Raw genomic sequence first — 16,741 nt, 5'->3', positions numbered from 1 at the left:
AAGATCTGGAAGAGGCATCACCTGTCCAGTTTCACTGGCTCAAGGAAACCACGTTAACCCCAGTGAAGACTTTTTAAAATGTTCTTGTTTCCCATGTTTTGACACAGGACCTCCGGGAGTTGGTGGGTTACCAGGACACAATGGATCAGATGGACAGCCTGGTCCCCAGGGCCCAAAAGGAGAAAAAGGAGCAACTGGAAAAAGAGGAAAAATGGGTATTTTGGCAACTTTCCTAGTTAATTTTTCCTTGTTCCTTGTCTCAATTATTGCTTTTTGGATGGGCCAAAGCCCATCCAAGCTGGATGTAGTGGGAGGAAACTGTTACATCTTTGCATGCAGAGCTGGTTTAATTCTCGCCTGGAAACTATGAGCTGAGGTGCCAAGAGCATTCTTTTTAGTGCATCCCTAACAAAGGTTTATATCCAACTGGAGAGCAGCCTCCCTGGGAACTGACTCCCGCTCTTCTGCCTGCTCTGATGCAAACTGACAGATGCCAGGGGCAGGGGCAGCCCAGGGATACTCCCTGGGCTGTGTGATGGCTGATGGCCCACACGGTCCAAGGCAGCTCAGTCCGCAGAAGGCCAGCCATTACAGCTTTAATTGCGGAACAGAATTGATCCTTACGTGTTGATAATAATCATAATTATAAATGAGCATCAGTGTTGAATAACGATGGCTATCAGTGTGCAGACATTTTGTTGATCCCAGAATGGCCCCAGAAATGTAATCCAATCCTGAGGATTCAGCCCTGAGCATTCTGAGGGCCAACTATGAGGGGGAGGAGACCACCCATGGAGACCACCATTGGGTACGGAGCAGGTGGCAAAAGAGTGATTTTCAAAAAGGTTTACAGATCCCTGGCTTTGAAGAGGCATGCTTGATATGCAGCCCACAATCCAGTGAAACCATGAAAAAAAACAAGTTCATTCATTTACATAACACCTATTTATATGGCAGGTACTATTCTAGGTGCTGGAAATCCAGAAATGAAAAAGCTGACAAGATCCCTACCTTCATGAAACTTACATTCTAGTCTGGGAAGATTGATAATAAACAAGATAAATAAGTAGACAGTGTCATCTTACATGGTGCTAAGTGGTACAGAGAAAACACAGTGGCAAGGAAATTGACCGACAAGTGTGTGTATGTGGTGGGGAGGGAGGGGGGTACTGTAGATGGAGAGGCCAGGTAAGGCCTCCTTAGATGGGACCTTTAAGCAAACACCTGGAGGAAGGGAGAGAGGGAGCCATGGGGTGTCGGGGGGAGAGGATTCCAGCAGAGTGTGTGAGTCTGGTGTGCCCACAGGGTCTGAGGAGCAGCAAGATGACCAGGGTGGCCAGACAGAGGGATACAAAGCGAATGAGGTGGAGTTGATGCCAGAGAGGTAGCGGCCAAATCAGGTTGACCCTGGGCATCTCAAGGACTGTGGTTCATACTCAGACTGCGCTGGGAGGATTTGCAGCAGTGCAGAGACCTTCCCCGATTCACTGGGAGAGGATCGCCCTGGCAGCTATGCTGATAGAGGCTATGGGAGGGGAGGGAGGAGGCACCAGTGGAGTACTGAGAGGTGCCAGAGTCTGTGTATCAGTGGACATTGGGCAAATCCTTGGTTTCCCAGAGATCCCGTGGACTCTAAACAAAGACGCAGATCCTCTCTGCAGCTGTCTCACAGCAAGAGAGGTCTCTGGGGGTCAGCAGTGTTAAAATGAGAACACTAAGGTTGAGCAGAGAACTTGAGTCATTAAGGGCCCAGGCAGTTGTTCTCGCCCAGGGTCAGGGGAAGGGGAGACTAGCACCAGCCTAGATGTACAAACACAAGGATTATTTGATGAGCCTGGTTCTATGGAGAGGTTGTTGGAAGTACCGCTCAGATGTGGGCCAACTCAGATTCTGACCTGGACCACCGAACTCCAGTGCAAGGGCCCAGTCACCCTGCCGGAGCCCTGAAGCTGATCTTTAGCCTGGGATGGGTTGGCATTCCTACCCGGCACTCAGTGCTCTTGCAAGGAGGAGAGACCAGCTAGCCAGGGGGCCTGCACTTTGTTCTGAGGGCATCAAGAAGCCACTGAGGGGTTGCAGGAGGAGAGAGTGACAAGACCAGGCCTGCTTTTCTAAAACAACAACCGTGGCTGCTGCATGGAGAGCACATGAGAGGAACAAGGACAGAAGTAGAGACAGACAGTTCAGAAGTTACTCAGTGTGTAGGTAGAGGGGACGGCAGCTCGGAGTGTGGGGAAACCAGTGCAGGTGAGTGATATCCTGCGGTGAAATCAGCAGTACCTGGTGGTGGGTGGATATAAGGAGAAAGGGGGAGGGAGACCACCAAACTGACTCTGAGATCTCTGTCCCTGATGACTGCTCTTTCCTGAGGAGGGGAGCCCGTATCAACTCAGGTTCAAGCATAACTCAGCATGGGAGGTGCTGAGATGCCTTGAAATGCCCAGGCAGAGATGTCAGGGGGCCTTGGAGATGCAGGCAGGTCTATAGTCAGAGGAGACCCTGGGGCTAGAGGTATACATAAGGGGGTCACCTGAAGTAGTGGGCATGTACGCACAGGTGCCCTCACTTTTGGAGGGAGCTAACAGGAGAGGAGGGCTTGGGTTGAGCCCTGAGAAGCAACAACATCTGAAGACCAAGCAGGAGGGGAGGAGCCAGCAAAGGAGGCCAAGGACAGAACTGAGTAGCAAGAGGAATAGCAAGAGAGGGTGGGGACATCTGTCAGCAAGTATTTATTGAGCATGTTCCCAGTTCTAGAGGGGAAACACAACAGATGCAGCCCCTATTCTGGAACTTTCCATCTTTGGTGGGAAGGCAAAAAATTAACAGTCAATAATCAAATACATCTGCAGTCACAATGTGAGATGCCCATCTGAAGGAAAGAACAGAGTGTGAAGAGATAGAATACAAAGAGGGAGGGAGGGTCAGGGAAGTAAAGTCTGAGGTCAGACTTGAAGGAAGAAAGCACACAGAGGGTAGTGCATACCTACAACACACAGCCCAACAGGTGTGGCTGAGGGAAGGGACGTGTGCAGTGAGGTAAGACTGGAGGCAGGGATCAGGCCCTTCCAGAGCCTTCAGGTCAGTAGTCTGGGTCTCCCGGTCAGCTCTCAGGAAGGCACCACAGGGTCTCATACAGGATGTGACCCACTGGGCCAGGGTCATGACTATGGAGAAGGAAGGATCGTGATTCCAGCTGAGAGTGTGATTCCAGGATCAATAGTGGTTTGCCAGGCAGGGGTGGGAGAGAGGAGGAGTGGGTGCACATTCCAGAAAGAGGGAACAAGTGCTATTTCTAAAAACAGGAAAAAGAGCCTATGTTCCACAGAGACAGAACTCAGGCTGGACCACACCCTCTAGCAGTGGTCCCCTGAACAATAGCATGCAAATAGGTAGTATTTACTGTCAGGCATGCTACCAAGTACTCTCTTCAACTTACCTTAATGTGGTCTTCAAAACAACCCTAAGGAGGTGAATATTTTGGTTGGCCATAATTTTTCCTGATGAAAAAGCCTTATTTTCTGTTTCTACAACAGGCCAAACCCACCCATGCCCCAGGACCTTTGCACTGCTGTGCCCACTGACTGGAATACCCTTTCCCTGCCGTTCCTGCATCTGGTCCTGGTTCAGGTGTCAGCTCATGTGTCATCCTTCTTCCAGTTCATTCCTGACCTCTGTGTCTAGCCCCTGCCTCACAAACATAGTCACGTTCCCTGTTCTTTCAAAACACATATCCCTCCCCCAAAATTCCTTGCATTTGCTTGTCAATGCACCGATGATCTGATTCCCTAGGGAGAAGTGAGGTCCATGACGGTCAAGCCATGTCTGTCTGCTTAGTCCTAACCTCCAGGGCCTGGGACACCCGGAGAAGTGGGGCAATAATGTCATTGTTGAAACGAATAGGCATAACTTGTCCAATGTCAAAAAGGTAAGAAGCGGAGGAGGCAGGACCTGAAACCAGGTCTCTCTGACTCCTGGACCCTGCCTCTTAAACAGGACCACGCTGAACTTCCAGGATGGAGGGGCTGGCCCCGAGTTGTGAGAGCAGCGTCACCAGAGGTACCACAGAGTGGGAGCTGTGCCGTTAATTACTGAAGGACACAGGGCTGCTCACCCCCTTGGGCCTGAGCCTAATGCCGAGTCTTACTGTGAGGGCCAGGAGGTGGCCAGTCCTTCAAAGAAGTCTGCAGGACACGTGCAAGAACATGCAGTCCAGTGCGTAATAACCTGGCAGGGAGACAGAGTTGGCTTTGTGCCTCTTATTTCCTGCCCTGCTTTCAGGCAGAGGAGTGCAGTGGAATGAGTCCCAGGAGCATCTGCCTCTGTCCCTGACTGGCTCTGAGGCCTTGGACAGGTCACTGTACCATAGGGCCTTGCCTTGGTCTCACCTGTACACTGAGGAGGGTGGGTTCCCACAAGTCCTACATGGTTTCCAGTTTTTATTTTTTTTATTTAAAAAAAATTTTTTTTTAACGTTTATTTATTTTTGAGACAGAGAGAGACAGAGCATGAACGGGGGAGGGCCAGAGAGAGGGAGACACAGAGTCTGAAACAGGCTCCAGGCTCTGAGCCATCAGCACAGAGCCCGACGCGGGGCTCGAACTCACAGACCGCGAGATCATGACCTGAGCCGAAGTCGGCCGCTCAACCGACTAGGCCACCCAGGCGCCCCTGGTTTCCAGTTTTTAAATAGTCTTCTTTCGTGCTTGTCTCTGAAGGAGAGACCATGTCTTATGTATTCTATTATTTGGCACAGCTCTCTGCCAGGCCCAGGTGAGGCTTAATAAAGAATTGATGAATGAAGTATACAGGCGTGCATGCATACGTGTGTGCATGAATGAGAAGAATAGAGCATAGCTTCCTCCATAATAGCTTCCCATCCAGTTGAAAGAGAGGATGTATCTTACACACGGCAGATACTCAAAAGCTCGTTCGGATTTGAAGACTGCTTTCTACTGCACAGCAGGTAATACTGCCAGAAGAGAAAGCTGAACTTTCCTGCGCAAACAATGGACAAATAGGGCCCTGTGTAGAAGATGGATTGTGTAGTAGGGCTAAGTGTAAGGAACAAGAGAGAGAAGTGTGATCAATATCTCAGAAGTAATTAGAGCGGAGCTGGGGAGGGCGTTGCGTGGGGAGAACAGGAAGACTGAGCCCAGAGAGATTATTAGTGAGACTGCCCCTGGATGCTAGTGGGGACCCAGGCAGGATCATGTCTGCAGGAGGCAGCGGGGGGCCTCTGTGGGCTCTTGAGAAGATGAAAAACCTGATGAAACCAGAGGAAAGGGATCTAGAACCACTGTTTCCAGGAGACTGAAGTAGCAGAGATAACCCTCAGATTCCGCCCTTGGCTGAACAACGATGGAATAGCATGGAGCTGATGGCATGGGCCAGGTTTGGGCCCTGGCTCTTCTACTTACTAGCTGTGTGTCCTTGGGCAAGTTGCTTAATCACTCTGTGCCAGTGTCCTCATCTGTAAAATGGGGACAATAGCAGTATCAACCTCATAATGTCATTTATAAGATTAAATGAGATATATATATGTAGTGCTTAGAACAGGGCCTGACACATACTAAGTGCTATATTAGTGTTAGCTGTTGTTTCCAAAACTTGATTTTAATCCAAAAGGAAATCTAAGTTGAAATGCCAGTATTCATTTGAAAGCACTGACTGAGGTTTGGAGAGAGAGACCTAAAGGGTCTTAAACGTTGTCAATTTTGCAACTAACATCTTTGATGAAGTCTGACATTCTCTTGCCTCAAAACCAAGCATTTTCTTTTTTTCCATCTGTCTCTCACTTTCTTATTAAGAGTTAATACTGCATTGTCGTCTCGAAAAATGGAATCCTCATAAAACAGAAATAAATGCTCTCCTCTTAATCTTGGGACTGGGTTTCCTGTGACACCCTCTGGCCCCCTTGTGCCTCCCCGCCTCAGTCAGTGACAGATGGTTCTGCCAGAAATAAGCCATCCTCCCTCACCCCCTGCCGTGAAGATGCTGGCGTTGACCCCAGGGACATCACACAACCCCAAACTCTAAAGCTGGTAAGACAGTTTGTTTTGCGTGGGCACCACTGGAGAAGGAAAATAGCAGAGAGACACTTGCAGCATGTGAGTCAGGCAAGAAGCTGGCCTCTCTTCTCTGCAGAATGTGCTGACTCAAGCCCGCCAGAAATCACGGGACACACCATGTCAGGGGCCAGGCTACACAGTGGAACAGCATTGCTGTGCACTGCTGAGGCTGGCCAGGCTGGAAAGTGCCGCTCACGGCGCCTCTGATGGTGAATGCAGTTAGGTGGTGCTGTACTTCTGACGTGGCATGGCCAGGGCACGGCCAAGGCGGGACGAGAGGAAACTTTGTCGGAGGCATTGGTTGTAAGAGAAATGCTGTGTAGAGACAAAGCATCCCCCACCCTTTCAGAAGGAAAACTTAAAAATGATCATGCATGCCCAGCTAAGAATCAAAATATATTCTTTTTTTAATTTTTTAAAATAAGTTTTCTTTATTTTTGAGAGGCAGAGAGAGACAGGGTGTGTGGGGGGGAGGAGCAGAGAGAGAGAAAGACACAGAATCTGAACAGGCTCCAGGCTCCAAGATGTCAGCACAGAGCCTGATGTGGGGCCCGAACTCACCAACCGTGAGATCATGACCTGAGCCGAAGTCAGACGCTCAACCGACTGAGCTACCCAGGCGCCCCAAATCAAAATATATTCTTAAGCAGAGGTCTTTAAGATCTTTGGTTTTGTGTACTCACCCCTGTGGGGGCAGCATTACAACAGCTGCCTTATGGTATGAACGTTTTCTTTTTTTTTTTTTAATTTTTTTTAATGTTTATTTATTTTTGAGACAGAGATAGAGCATGAACGGGGGAGGGTCAGAGAGAGAGGGAGACACAGAATCTGAAGCAGGCTCCAGGCTCTGAGCACCGGCTCTGAGCCTCAGCACAGAGCCCAACGCGGGGCTCGAACCCACAGACCATGAGATCATGGCCTGAGCCGAAGTCGGACACTCAACCGACTGAGCCACCCAGGCGCCCCCAGTATGAACGTTTTCCTGATTCATATGTGGCCTTTTAGAGAAGGAAAAGAAAAGACATACAAGGAAGGAATAAAGGCAAAGAAGGGGAAACTGGATGCTGATGCAGTAAGGCTCTTTGTGACTAGAATAAATGCCTGAAAAAAAAAAACCTGAAATAAGTAGAAAATACCATTTCCCTGAGCATTGCTGAATCGGGGTCATGTGAAACCTTTATAAGGTTATCAGTTACGCTTGGTGCAATGTGCTGGCCAGACTCTATGGCAACGTTCTAGTCTTTTGTGTCCTTCAGATAATGTGCCAAATTGCCTATTTAAAGTACTGACAAAAGGACATCTTTGTGTGCAGAGGTCACTGATTAAGGGCTCTTCTTAAGTGAGTGAACCACTTTCCAGCAAGATGTCCTAATGACTGTGGGCAGGGATGACCCAGAACCATGGGTTTTCAGAGCTGTTGTGAGAGATGCATGATGAGCCATGCCCTCCCCCCCACCCCCCAGTGGGCTTGGTTTGCCATCTGTGTGACTGAATCCATAGCAGAGCAAGTGCCCACAACGGAAGGGCTGCCCCTACTCTTGTTCACATCCTCTTCCACTGTGTTCCCAGCTCTTCACTGGGAATTGGGCGTCCCAGTGCATGACACCCACCCGACATCACCACTGGCAGAGGCAGGCAAGCCGGTGCCTCCTACTCCCTCTGCCACAGCTGAATTTCATGGCTTTTGTGCAGGTGTGGTTCTTATGGTTGGTTGAAGTCCAGCAGACGTTTCTCTGCTCACTGTGTTGTCTAACAGTGATCAGTACTTTAAGGTTCTTGAGCACACTGCTGTCTTCCTTGGGGCGGTCCGTAGCTGGAAGAGCAAAAACCACATTGAACATTTATCACTTCCCAGCATAAAGAAAAGGTGCCAAGAACTGCAGCTGTAGGTTTTGGGGGGATACTGCCTTTGATGGCAATGCAGAGTATTCCAGTATGATCTGTGATATGATGTGATGTAATAACTTCCCCATTGCTGACAGGACTTGAGAAGGGCCTATCAGATAGTGCAGAGGGGCTTTTAGGGTAGGATGGGAGGTTACTCCGAGTCACCTCTGAGGTGCCTTCCAATCCCTAATCCTCTGATTCTCTTGAGACAGTTCTGTTGGGATCCTGTGGGGCTGGTAGGAAGTGGGTCCAGATTTTAAAATCTGGAGGGAGGATCAATGCAAATAATGGTGCTGCTGTCTGGAAACTACCTGCCAGCAGTGCATAGTAATCATATTATGCACCGAGTTTGCTTCCTTTCTCTCAGGGATCAGAATGCTGTACTCTCCATAGTCCGTGCTGAGATGGGCCATTGCATAGATTCTTACCTATTTTGAGCTATGAGTGACAGGTCTGCAATTCCCATAGTCAGGACTCCCTGGGAACAGAGGCAGACATTTCACACACAGCATCGTGTTCACACTATCATCATCCCTCTTCATGCTTGTGCTAGAGCAACTCTATCTGTTTTGCTATTTTGATTAAAAGCATTTTGCATTGAAATGTCACAGAAAAGGAACCGGAGATGGAATCAGAAGATCTCTGCCTGCTCACTTAGTGGCATCAGTGATAACCACTGTAAGCCTGAGTTCCAGCTTCTATGAAATGACAGTAAGGATACGTTACTAGCTCACCACTCCAGTATGTGGTGAGGAATAAACCAAGCAATGCACGTACCCTTCTAGCACCGAACAGTCCCATCTGAGTGCTCCGCTCTTCCTGCGTGAAAAACTTCTGATCAGGCCTTACCTTCCTTCTGCCCTTGCTGTGATTGTCCCTTTCTGGTCCACTCCTCTCTCTTCAACCTGTTGGCTCAGGCAAATGTCTTTAAAATATTCAGAAGAGCCACCTGGAAATACTATTTGTCAATGAATCTATAATCATGCTGCTGTCCTAAAATGGTTACAGAGTCTTCTGCATTTGGCTACTGAAGCCACTTCATCTTAAACGTACAAAGTACAATATCACAAAGTTGTGTACCAGAGATTCTTGCGCTGTAGGCTAATAAATTATTTTTCCCCCCTCAGGGCCACCTGGAGCCACAGGAACTCCAGGGGAAAAGGGAGACCCTGGTGAGCTGGGTTTGACTGGAAATGAGGGCCCACCAGGGCCAAAGGGGGACAAAGGAGACAAAGGGGATGTGTCCAATGATGTGCTCCCCACAGGTAAGTGGCTGGCACTTGGGCTGTCTCCCAGGGTGATCAGGCCCACAAACCAGCCTGGTTTTTAGTACAGAGGCAGCACAGGTTTTCTCTCCTTTTCTACTTTGCGTGCCCATCTGCTTTGCAGCATGTTTTAGAGTGCTGTGCTTCCAAGAAGGAAAAAACTGTGCATGTTACCCCAAGGTTGGCGAGACCAAATCTGAGATCTCAGCATAAACAGTTTAGATAATTCAGGTCTAAACATCATGATTAGATTGAATTAGGATGACAGGAGCTTCCTTTTTCCAAATATCTATTAAGCCTAGCACAATGTAGAATAAGACAAGTAAGCAAGCAATTTAAGATACCTCAGAGGACAAACTGACAGAAAACTCAGGTATTTTCTTCACAATCCAGGTAGGATCATCTTCAGACCTTAATCCTCAGCTTTTGGATGTAGAATTGGGCAGACACGGTTGCCGATCTTCTTTTTCTGGCTTCCAGCCCAGGTTCAAAGCAGATGGATGGCCTCTGGGGTGGGGTGGGGGGGTAGAGGCACAACAAACCAGAAGGACAATCACATGGTGGAAAGATAGGTGACAGCTGATGGGCATGGAGGAGGAAGGGGCAGAAGAATTTTAAAAGCACAGCACTTCAGAGACATAACTATCCTATTAATGTAGTCAATAAACCTTTTTGAATATCAAAGAACACCATTTATGAATTAGAGACTTTGGTAGTAGCTGAGAATATGAATATGAAAATGAGTAAGACAGGACATCTGTCCTCAAGAAGCTAAGATGATAGATGTTCAAGAATAATGACCCTGAATCAGTCACCCATCTAGCCACTCAAAATCTGTTGAGCACTTACTCTTTGCCAGGCACTGTGCTAGGACCAAAGCATCAAGGAAAGCTCAAGTTATGTTTAGAATGCTTTGTTTCATACACAGGGAAGTTGCTATGCAAAATATATATAATTTAAGAAGTATTTTGACAGGATCATAGATTCGTGAATAAATTTTGAAAATACGAGATCGTGTTATACTTCACTTACATGGGAATCTACACATCCAGAACACCGCACTCCCCTATACTACTGAACAAGTGAGGGGTGATGACAAACCATTCAGAAAAGCAACATCACTGAGTGTACCCCAATTCCAGAGATCAGGCAGAGCTGAGTATTCCCTGGTCAGAGAGCAGACAAGGCCTATGAGGGCAGATCATGTCTGCTCTGCCTACAGATCTGCCCCTTTCTGAGTGGGCTTGGTCCTGCCTCTAGCCTCTGTGGCCCTGGCTTGCCCACTCACGCCAGTGACCTCAGTGGGTTATCACAGGGCAGGACAGGGAGGATGAGACTCAGTCTGGAAGTAAAGAAACAGGCTCAGAGGGTTAAGCTGCCTGACCAAGGTCACAGGCTGGACAAGATCTCCTGATTTCTCCTACCACACAGAGCAGTGCTTCTCATACCTGGCAGCATATTAGGAGGTTTTAAAAAATACAGATGACCAATCTCCTCACCATTTTGATCTAACTGTTCTGGATGGGGTCCAAGCAGTAGAATTGTGTTAGACTGACTCTAGGTGACTCTAATAAGCAGTCAGGGTTGAGATCCTTCAACGTGGCCAGTGAAATGAGCATGAGCTTTGGTGTGAGACATACCTGAGGTTAAGTTGCAGGCCTGTTCCCAGTTGTGACCGTGGGCAAAGCACTGAACTTCCCCGAGACTGAGGTCACTGAGGGGCTACTAATACTGTCTCACAGAATGGTTGGGAAGAACAATGGAGGAGGAGATGTGTAAACTTCTTAGTGCAGTTCCTGGCACATAGTTGGAACTCAACATCTGCCATGGGTACTTTCTCGACTTTGGACGGCCAGGGCTAGAATACAGTTATGCCTGGGAATGGGGGCTCATCAGTCCTCCCCAGGGCTGTTCATCCTCTTTTCCCCTGGGAGAAACCCATCTCTGTTTATGGCTCTTGAATCAATCTCTCTCCCTGCACCCCTTTCTCTCTCTCCAGGTGCCAAAGGTGACCAAGGCCCACCTGGCCCGCCTGGCCCACCTGGGCCCCCAGGCCCTCCAGGTCCCCCAGGACCCCCCGGAAGCAGAAGATCTAAAGGCCTACGGCAGCCAAACATGTTCAATGGCCAGTGCCCAGGTTACCAGCCCCTGCCCCAGAGAACCCGCCCCTTGAGCTAATGATCCCAAACTCTCAGGCTTTACCCAGGCTTTGCAACCAGATTTTTTAAACAGAGGGAGATTCTGCCAAAAGCTAGAGATTCCCCCTTGCAACATGCAAATGGCTTGGGCAGTCTGCCCCAGGGGAGAACTGGTAGCAGGTTTAGAATTGGCCTCCCACACCCTTCCCTCATCACTCTCCCCTCATCTGTCACCAGTCTATTCCTCTTCTTTGCCAAATTCACCATCCCTTTCCCCTGAAAGGGTCTCAAAGGCTAAGCTATTTACTCTGGGAACGTGAAGGGCTTGACTGATGCTGGGGAGTTGAGGGGGAGGTTCAGATTGGTTAACTCCCCACAGTACTACAGTTCTGTCCTCACCACTGCAAAGCTTTGTGTGCTAACCACGTGCAGGGCACAGTGCTAAGTACTTGGTTCACAAAATGATACAGGAATCGGTATTGCCACCAAATTATAGATACAAAACTGAAATGCTAAGGAGCTATTGTAGCTTACCCAAGGTCACTCAATTAGTAAGTGACAGAGCTTGGATTCAAACCCATGTCTGCCTGCCTCTAAAGTCCTTCTCTTAGAGCATCTTCCTTTCAGAGATGGAAATCCACACATTGAGACTAAGCCAACCCAGGGCAAGGGACGCCTGATCTCTGGCAGGCCAAGAGGACTTGTCTGTCGGCCAATCTGTGACAGAGGTGGCCATAGGATTGAAAGCTAATTAGAAATCAAGGGCCATATAAATAGAAAATACTTCTAACGTGATGCTAGAACTTCTTCCCAGAGTGGTGACCCGGGACCGACTCCTGGTCAGGCCACGAGAAGGCACCACTTGATGGCATCATGTCAGTGGCAAACAGAGAGGAGGATACCAACTGGAGTTTCTTTCACACTTGCTGTGGGCTTCCCTGCTGCTTTCCTACATGGTCTTTAGTTCTGTTTAGTGCCCTGGTCTTTTAGGAAGGCTTTTGGGGCACACATCAGCTGTCAAAGTGGGCAAATCAGTGCTTTCAAAGATGTTACCCCCACCCCGTCCCCCAGTCAGTGCAGCCTGATTATGATTCTGCCCAGCAGTTAGTTAGAAATCACAGCCTCAGGGCCAAGCTGCCCCCCTCAGCCTGGGGCTCAGCACCACCCCCTCTGTTAGTTTCAGCCCTTTGTTCAGCTGCCCTTGGAGAATAAGCTGAACAGGAACCTTCGCCTGGAAGAAGGGGGAATCTGACTTGAGCTTTTGCAGAGTCCCAGTTTGCTAAAGACTATGTCAGCCAGGGCATGGGTGCTGGAGCAACACCTGCCTCTGCCTGGCCTGCCTACTGAGCAGGGGCTGGGCCTCAGAGTTGTGAAAACTGCTTTAAAGGAGAGGCCATAATCTTCCACTTGGCCTCCTAGAAATGAGTCCTCTGTTGCCAGGCATCTTGCATCTGAACTTGGCCTTCTCTCCTGCTCCAATTCCATTTCTTTAAGCTCCCTCCCGCCCCCACAGCTTTAGAAGCAGGCTGGTACAACATGAATTAATGAGAGTCTTTTCTTTAGATGAAGAACAGGAGGGTCTCTCTGTCCCTTTCCTGTACGAAAACCAAGTTCCTTAGTAGAAAGTCCAGATGAAACTCAGAGGCAGCAGAATTGCATGGGGAGTGGGGAATCATAACACATTCCCCAAAACTGCTTTCATCAGGGGACAGGAGGACTCGGGGCAAATATAGGCTCATCCTGCTAGAAAGAAGCTTAGACTGCAGAGGGTCCTGCCCTTTATTTTACTAATAAAAAAATCTCTCCAGATTATTCCATGAGCTGGTCTTGGGACAATGGAGGTAATCCTTTCTATCTAGCAACTACAGGTGACTTGAACCTCTTAGAATTTGTCTAGGCAAATGGACCTGAACTTCTCTGGAAAGCCTGATTTGCCTCAACCTGCCCCAGACCAGGTCCTTCTCCCCAGCTGACCCACTCCCTGTCTTCACATGGGTATATTCCTCCCCTCCTTCTCTGTCCTACTTCTGCTGCCCCAAGACACCTCTTCACCAAGGTCTGAATTAAGCCCATCTGTTAAAGGTAACAATTACAACCCAGGCCTGATGGCTTCTCACTTAGGTATAGCTTCAAAACAACTATAACTTGGGCGCCTGTCAAGGACCTACATCTCATAGACCTTCAAGCAGACACAGGTGGGAAGTGGTGGGGGGGAGTTCAAACATCTCTGGGCTCCTTCTTCTGTGATGCCTCCCTCTGGCATCCAGAAAGACAGGGTAAAGGGGGCCACCCTCTCATGAGGACCCATCATCTTCCCTGAAAGTGAAAATCCTTCCTGGAAAATGCAATCCATGATAGTGATACCTACCACCTGCCCAGAGGGGCCAGGAAATTATCAGTAAGTCTCTTCTCCCCCCACCCCCCACCCCCAGAATTCTGAGGGCTTGGACAGACCACTTTTTCCCTTTTACTGACAGCCTCTTGAGATTGTATTACTTTAGCAACTGTGCTCCTAGAAAGCGTATTAGGAACTCACCAAGTGGTGGAGGTGAGGGGCGAGGGTGTGGAATTGGGAGTATATGACTTGTTGCTTAAAAGCAAGCAACCAAAAAACTTGGTAGACCTATTATAAAGAAAGCTTATAGGACTAGAGTCTGGAATGAGGTGGGGGAGAGCACCAATAATAAAGTTACATGAGTCTCACTGTGCTGCCTGCACTGGCTCTGATCGTTGCCATTGTCGTTGTTTTAGGGGAGACATGCGCCATACCAAATGATGATACCTTGGTTGGAAAAGCTGATGAGAAAGGCGGGGAACACCATTCTCCACAAGCAGGTGCAGAGGCAAAGCATCTTGTTTTGAAATTCAGAAATTGGATGTCTTAAATTCATAATTGGTAGGTGAATGACTTTCCTTTCTCTTCTTTTGACAGAATCCATGATCGCTTCCATTGGAAATCCAACACAAGTACTGAAAGTTAAAGAGACATTTGGGACTTGGATAAGAGAGTCTGCTAACAAGAGTGATGAGCGGATCTGGGTGACTGAACATTTCTCAGGTACCTTCACTTGACAATGACCCACATCATTGTGGTAGTTGTGCCTTTAATCTGTTGCCCGCCTTCAGGCTTCTTCTATCTCTGTGTGTCTGAAATCCCTGCTGACTGGTGTCACAGAACTGCCCTTTATTTCAGACAGCACAAATGCGTGGGCAGAACACTTTTCTCAGTTGAGCACACTGGTGACAAGCCTTGCAGTTCAGGTCACAAGGATATGACCGGGGTATTCCCAACTTATCTTATCCAGAAGGAAGCAAATATCATTATGACTCCAGTCTTTAAAAGCCCCAAACCATAATGTGGAAGAAATATCAGACAAATTCTTGTGCACTGTCCATCTTTCTTTAAGGAGAGTACTTTTGGCCATCTTTCTCAGATATCTGTTGGACAGAGAGCCCAGGGGAGAAGGTGAAGCGCCATCTTGCAGACACACTGCATCTAAGCATGACCCTAGTTATACTGCCCCAGAGGGACGTGGTCAGGGATTGCCAGTGAGGGTAGCAGTAACCTCATTCCAGAAGAGGTCTGACCATATTCACTGGTCAGAGCGATAGCTGAGACACTCTGCTCCATTTCATCAGGGCCAAGTGATCAGCGGGTAGTGACTGTGTGGGTTGCCAGCTAAGAAGGACGCTGACTCAGAAGGAAAGAGGAACACTGTGAATTAGCAGTGGCAGGAGGAGGCAGGAGGTGACTGCCCAAGTGCCAAGTGTTTGCTGTTCCCAGTACAGGCCTATATCGGTCTGATAGATTTTATAAACAATCTAGGGTATGCTGGGAGGGAGTGATACAGTTTTCCTAGGAGGAGTAAAGCCAAACTCTGTGGCTCATACCTTTGAAGCATGGTTCTGGAATCCAGAGAAGAGAACTGGACTTTGAGTTTGGGAGTCTGAGACTCTAACCTGGACATGAACCCTTGCAGGACACCTCACTCTCAAGTTCCCTCTTTCTAACTCTCTCCCCTGACTCACTCCCAAGCTGTGATTGCCTCTCCCTGGCTTTCCCCCTGCAGGCATCAGGGTGAAGGAATTCAAAGACCAACCCTCCCTGTTGAATGGTAGTTACACTCTCGTGCATCTCCCATATTATTTCCATGGCTGCGGGCATGCCGTTCACAACAACTGTCTCTACTACCACAAAGGAGGCTCCAACACCATAGTGAGGTGAGTCATCTGGGTCACAGCTGTCTTTCCGCATCCCAGACAGCACCTGTGTGGTGCTTTAGTAATCTGAGAGCTACTTAGGGTCTGGGACTATGGTGCCATCATCTTCCTGTCCCCAGAGCCTGGCACACAGAGGTCAGTCAGGGTTTTCTGACTGAATGAACCACAGGAAACAGTGAGTGAGCCCCATGACCCAGCCCTGACCTGGGATCTGCAACATTGCTGCTTGGGACACCAAGACTAAGGTCAGAGCCAGAGGGAAGTAGACCTGGTGTGATTAGGGCTGCAGCTTTGTCATCCTTTGAGAAAAGAAGCAGCCAGAACCTAGCTCTCCCTAGGCAGGAAGGTTCACACACACTCAAAGTTTCTGAAAAACTTTGGGTGTGAAGAATTTCATGTCCCAGCTGAGATCATTGAAGACTAAGGATGACAGTGCAAAGCCAGGGAACTTTGTGTTCAGATTGATCTGTCATCTTGATGGAGCCCTTGCCAGGCCACCTGTCTTCCTCTCTGCTTACCAAGGGGAAGGAAAGTGGTCACCTGGGTAAGCTGTGCTCGGGGTGGCAGCCATATCTTCCTGGCTCCCCAAAAGAATTGCTAAAATTTTGTCTTTGTGGCTCAAGAAGAAATCAGGTTTTGGGCCGAGGCAGGGCATCTTGGGAAATGAAGAGAGTAGGGAGCTCAAGTCAGGTTCCAACTTTGCCTACTCACTCCATGGCCTTGGACAAGACACCACCTCCTGTGGTCTGCAGCCCTCCAGCTGTACCCTTATCTGAGATAATTCCAGTATTATGAAAGCCATGGTCCTAGTCATCCAAAACAAGAGATAAGGACCTGAGAGAGGGCTGGGTCCCTCTTCCCTTGCCCTCACGGCCCTCCTCCACTTGGTGAGGTCCAATCGCAACAACCTTGCTGGCATTGAGTGTGGGTGAGGATGGGGGTGGGACACATGTCAGCTGTGGCTGGAAGCATCTCCTCCTCCCCCTCTCATTCCTCTCTCCCAGGCCTCCCCATCATTTCCATATCTCCCTGGCTACCTCATTGGGCAGAGTCTTGTGTTAACAGCAAACACAACCAACCCACCTCCTGTTCAGAAGCCAGTACTCCCCAGACACATTCCTTCCCATGACATTTCTCCTCATTTAATTCTGCAGCTCCCTAC

At 48.8% G+C, this 16,741-nt stretch overlaps 1 protein-coding gene across 2 annotated transcripts in view; it reads left to right on the top strand.

The window, feature by feature from the left end:
- GLDN (gliomedin) overlaps positions 1-16,741 on the top strand; it is a 59,844-nt gene that overhangs the window by 40,257 nt on the left and 2,846 nt on the right. For both annotated transcript variants that reach the window (XM_042942024.1, XM_042942025.1), the window contains 6 exons: positions 108-215; positions 9,083-9,220; positions 11,220-11,357; positions 14,110-14,193; positions 14,291-14,416; positions 15,429-15,579. In XM_042942024.1, the coding sequence (XP_042797958.1) occupies positions 108-215; positions 9,083-9,220; positions 11,220-11,357; positions 14,110-14,193; positions 14,291-14,416; positions 15,429-15,579 (745 nt within the window). The remainder of the gene's footprint in view (positions 1-107; positions 216-9,082; positions 9,221-11,219; positions 11,358-14,109; positions 14,194-14,290; positions 14,417-15,428; positions 15,580-16,741) is intronic.

This window comes from Panthera leo, chromosome B3 (assembly GCF_018350215.1).
Source record: "Panthera leo isolate Ple1 chromosome B3, P.leo_Ple1_pat1.1, whole genome shotgun sequence".
Lineage (NCBI taxonomy): Eukaryota > Metazoa > Chordata > Mammalia > Carnivora > Felidae > Panthera > Panthera leo.
This window is presented reverse-complemented; position numbering and strand designations above follow the sequence as displayed.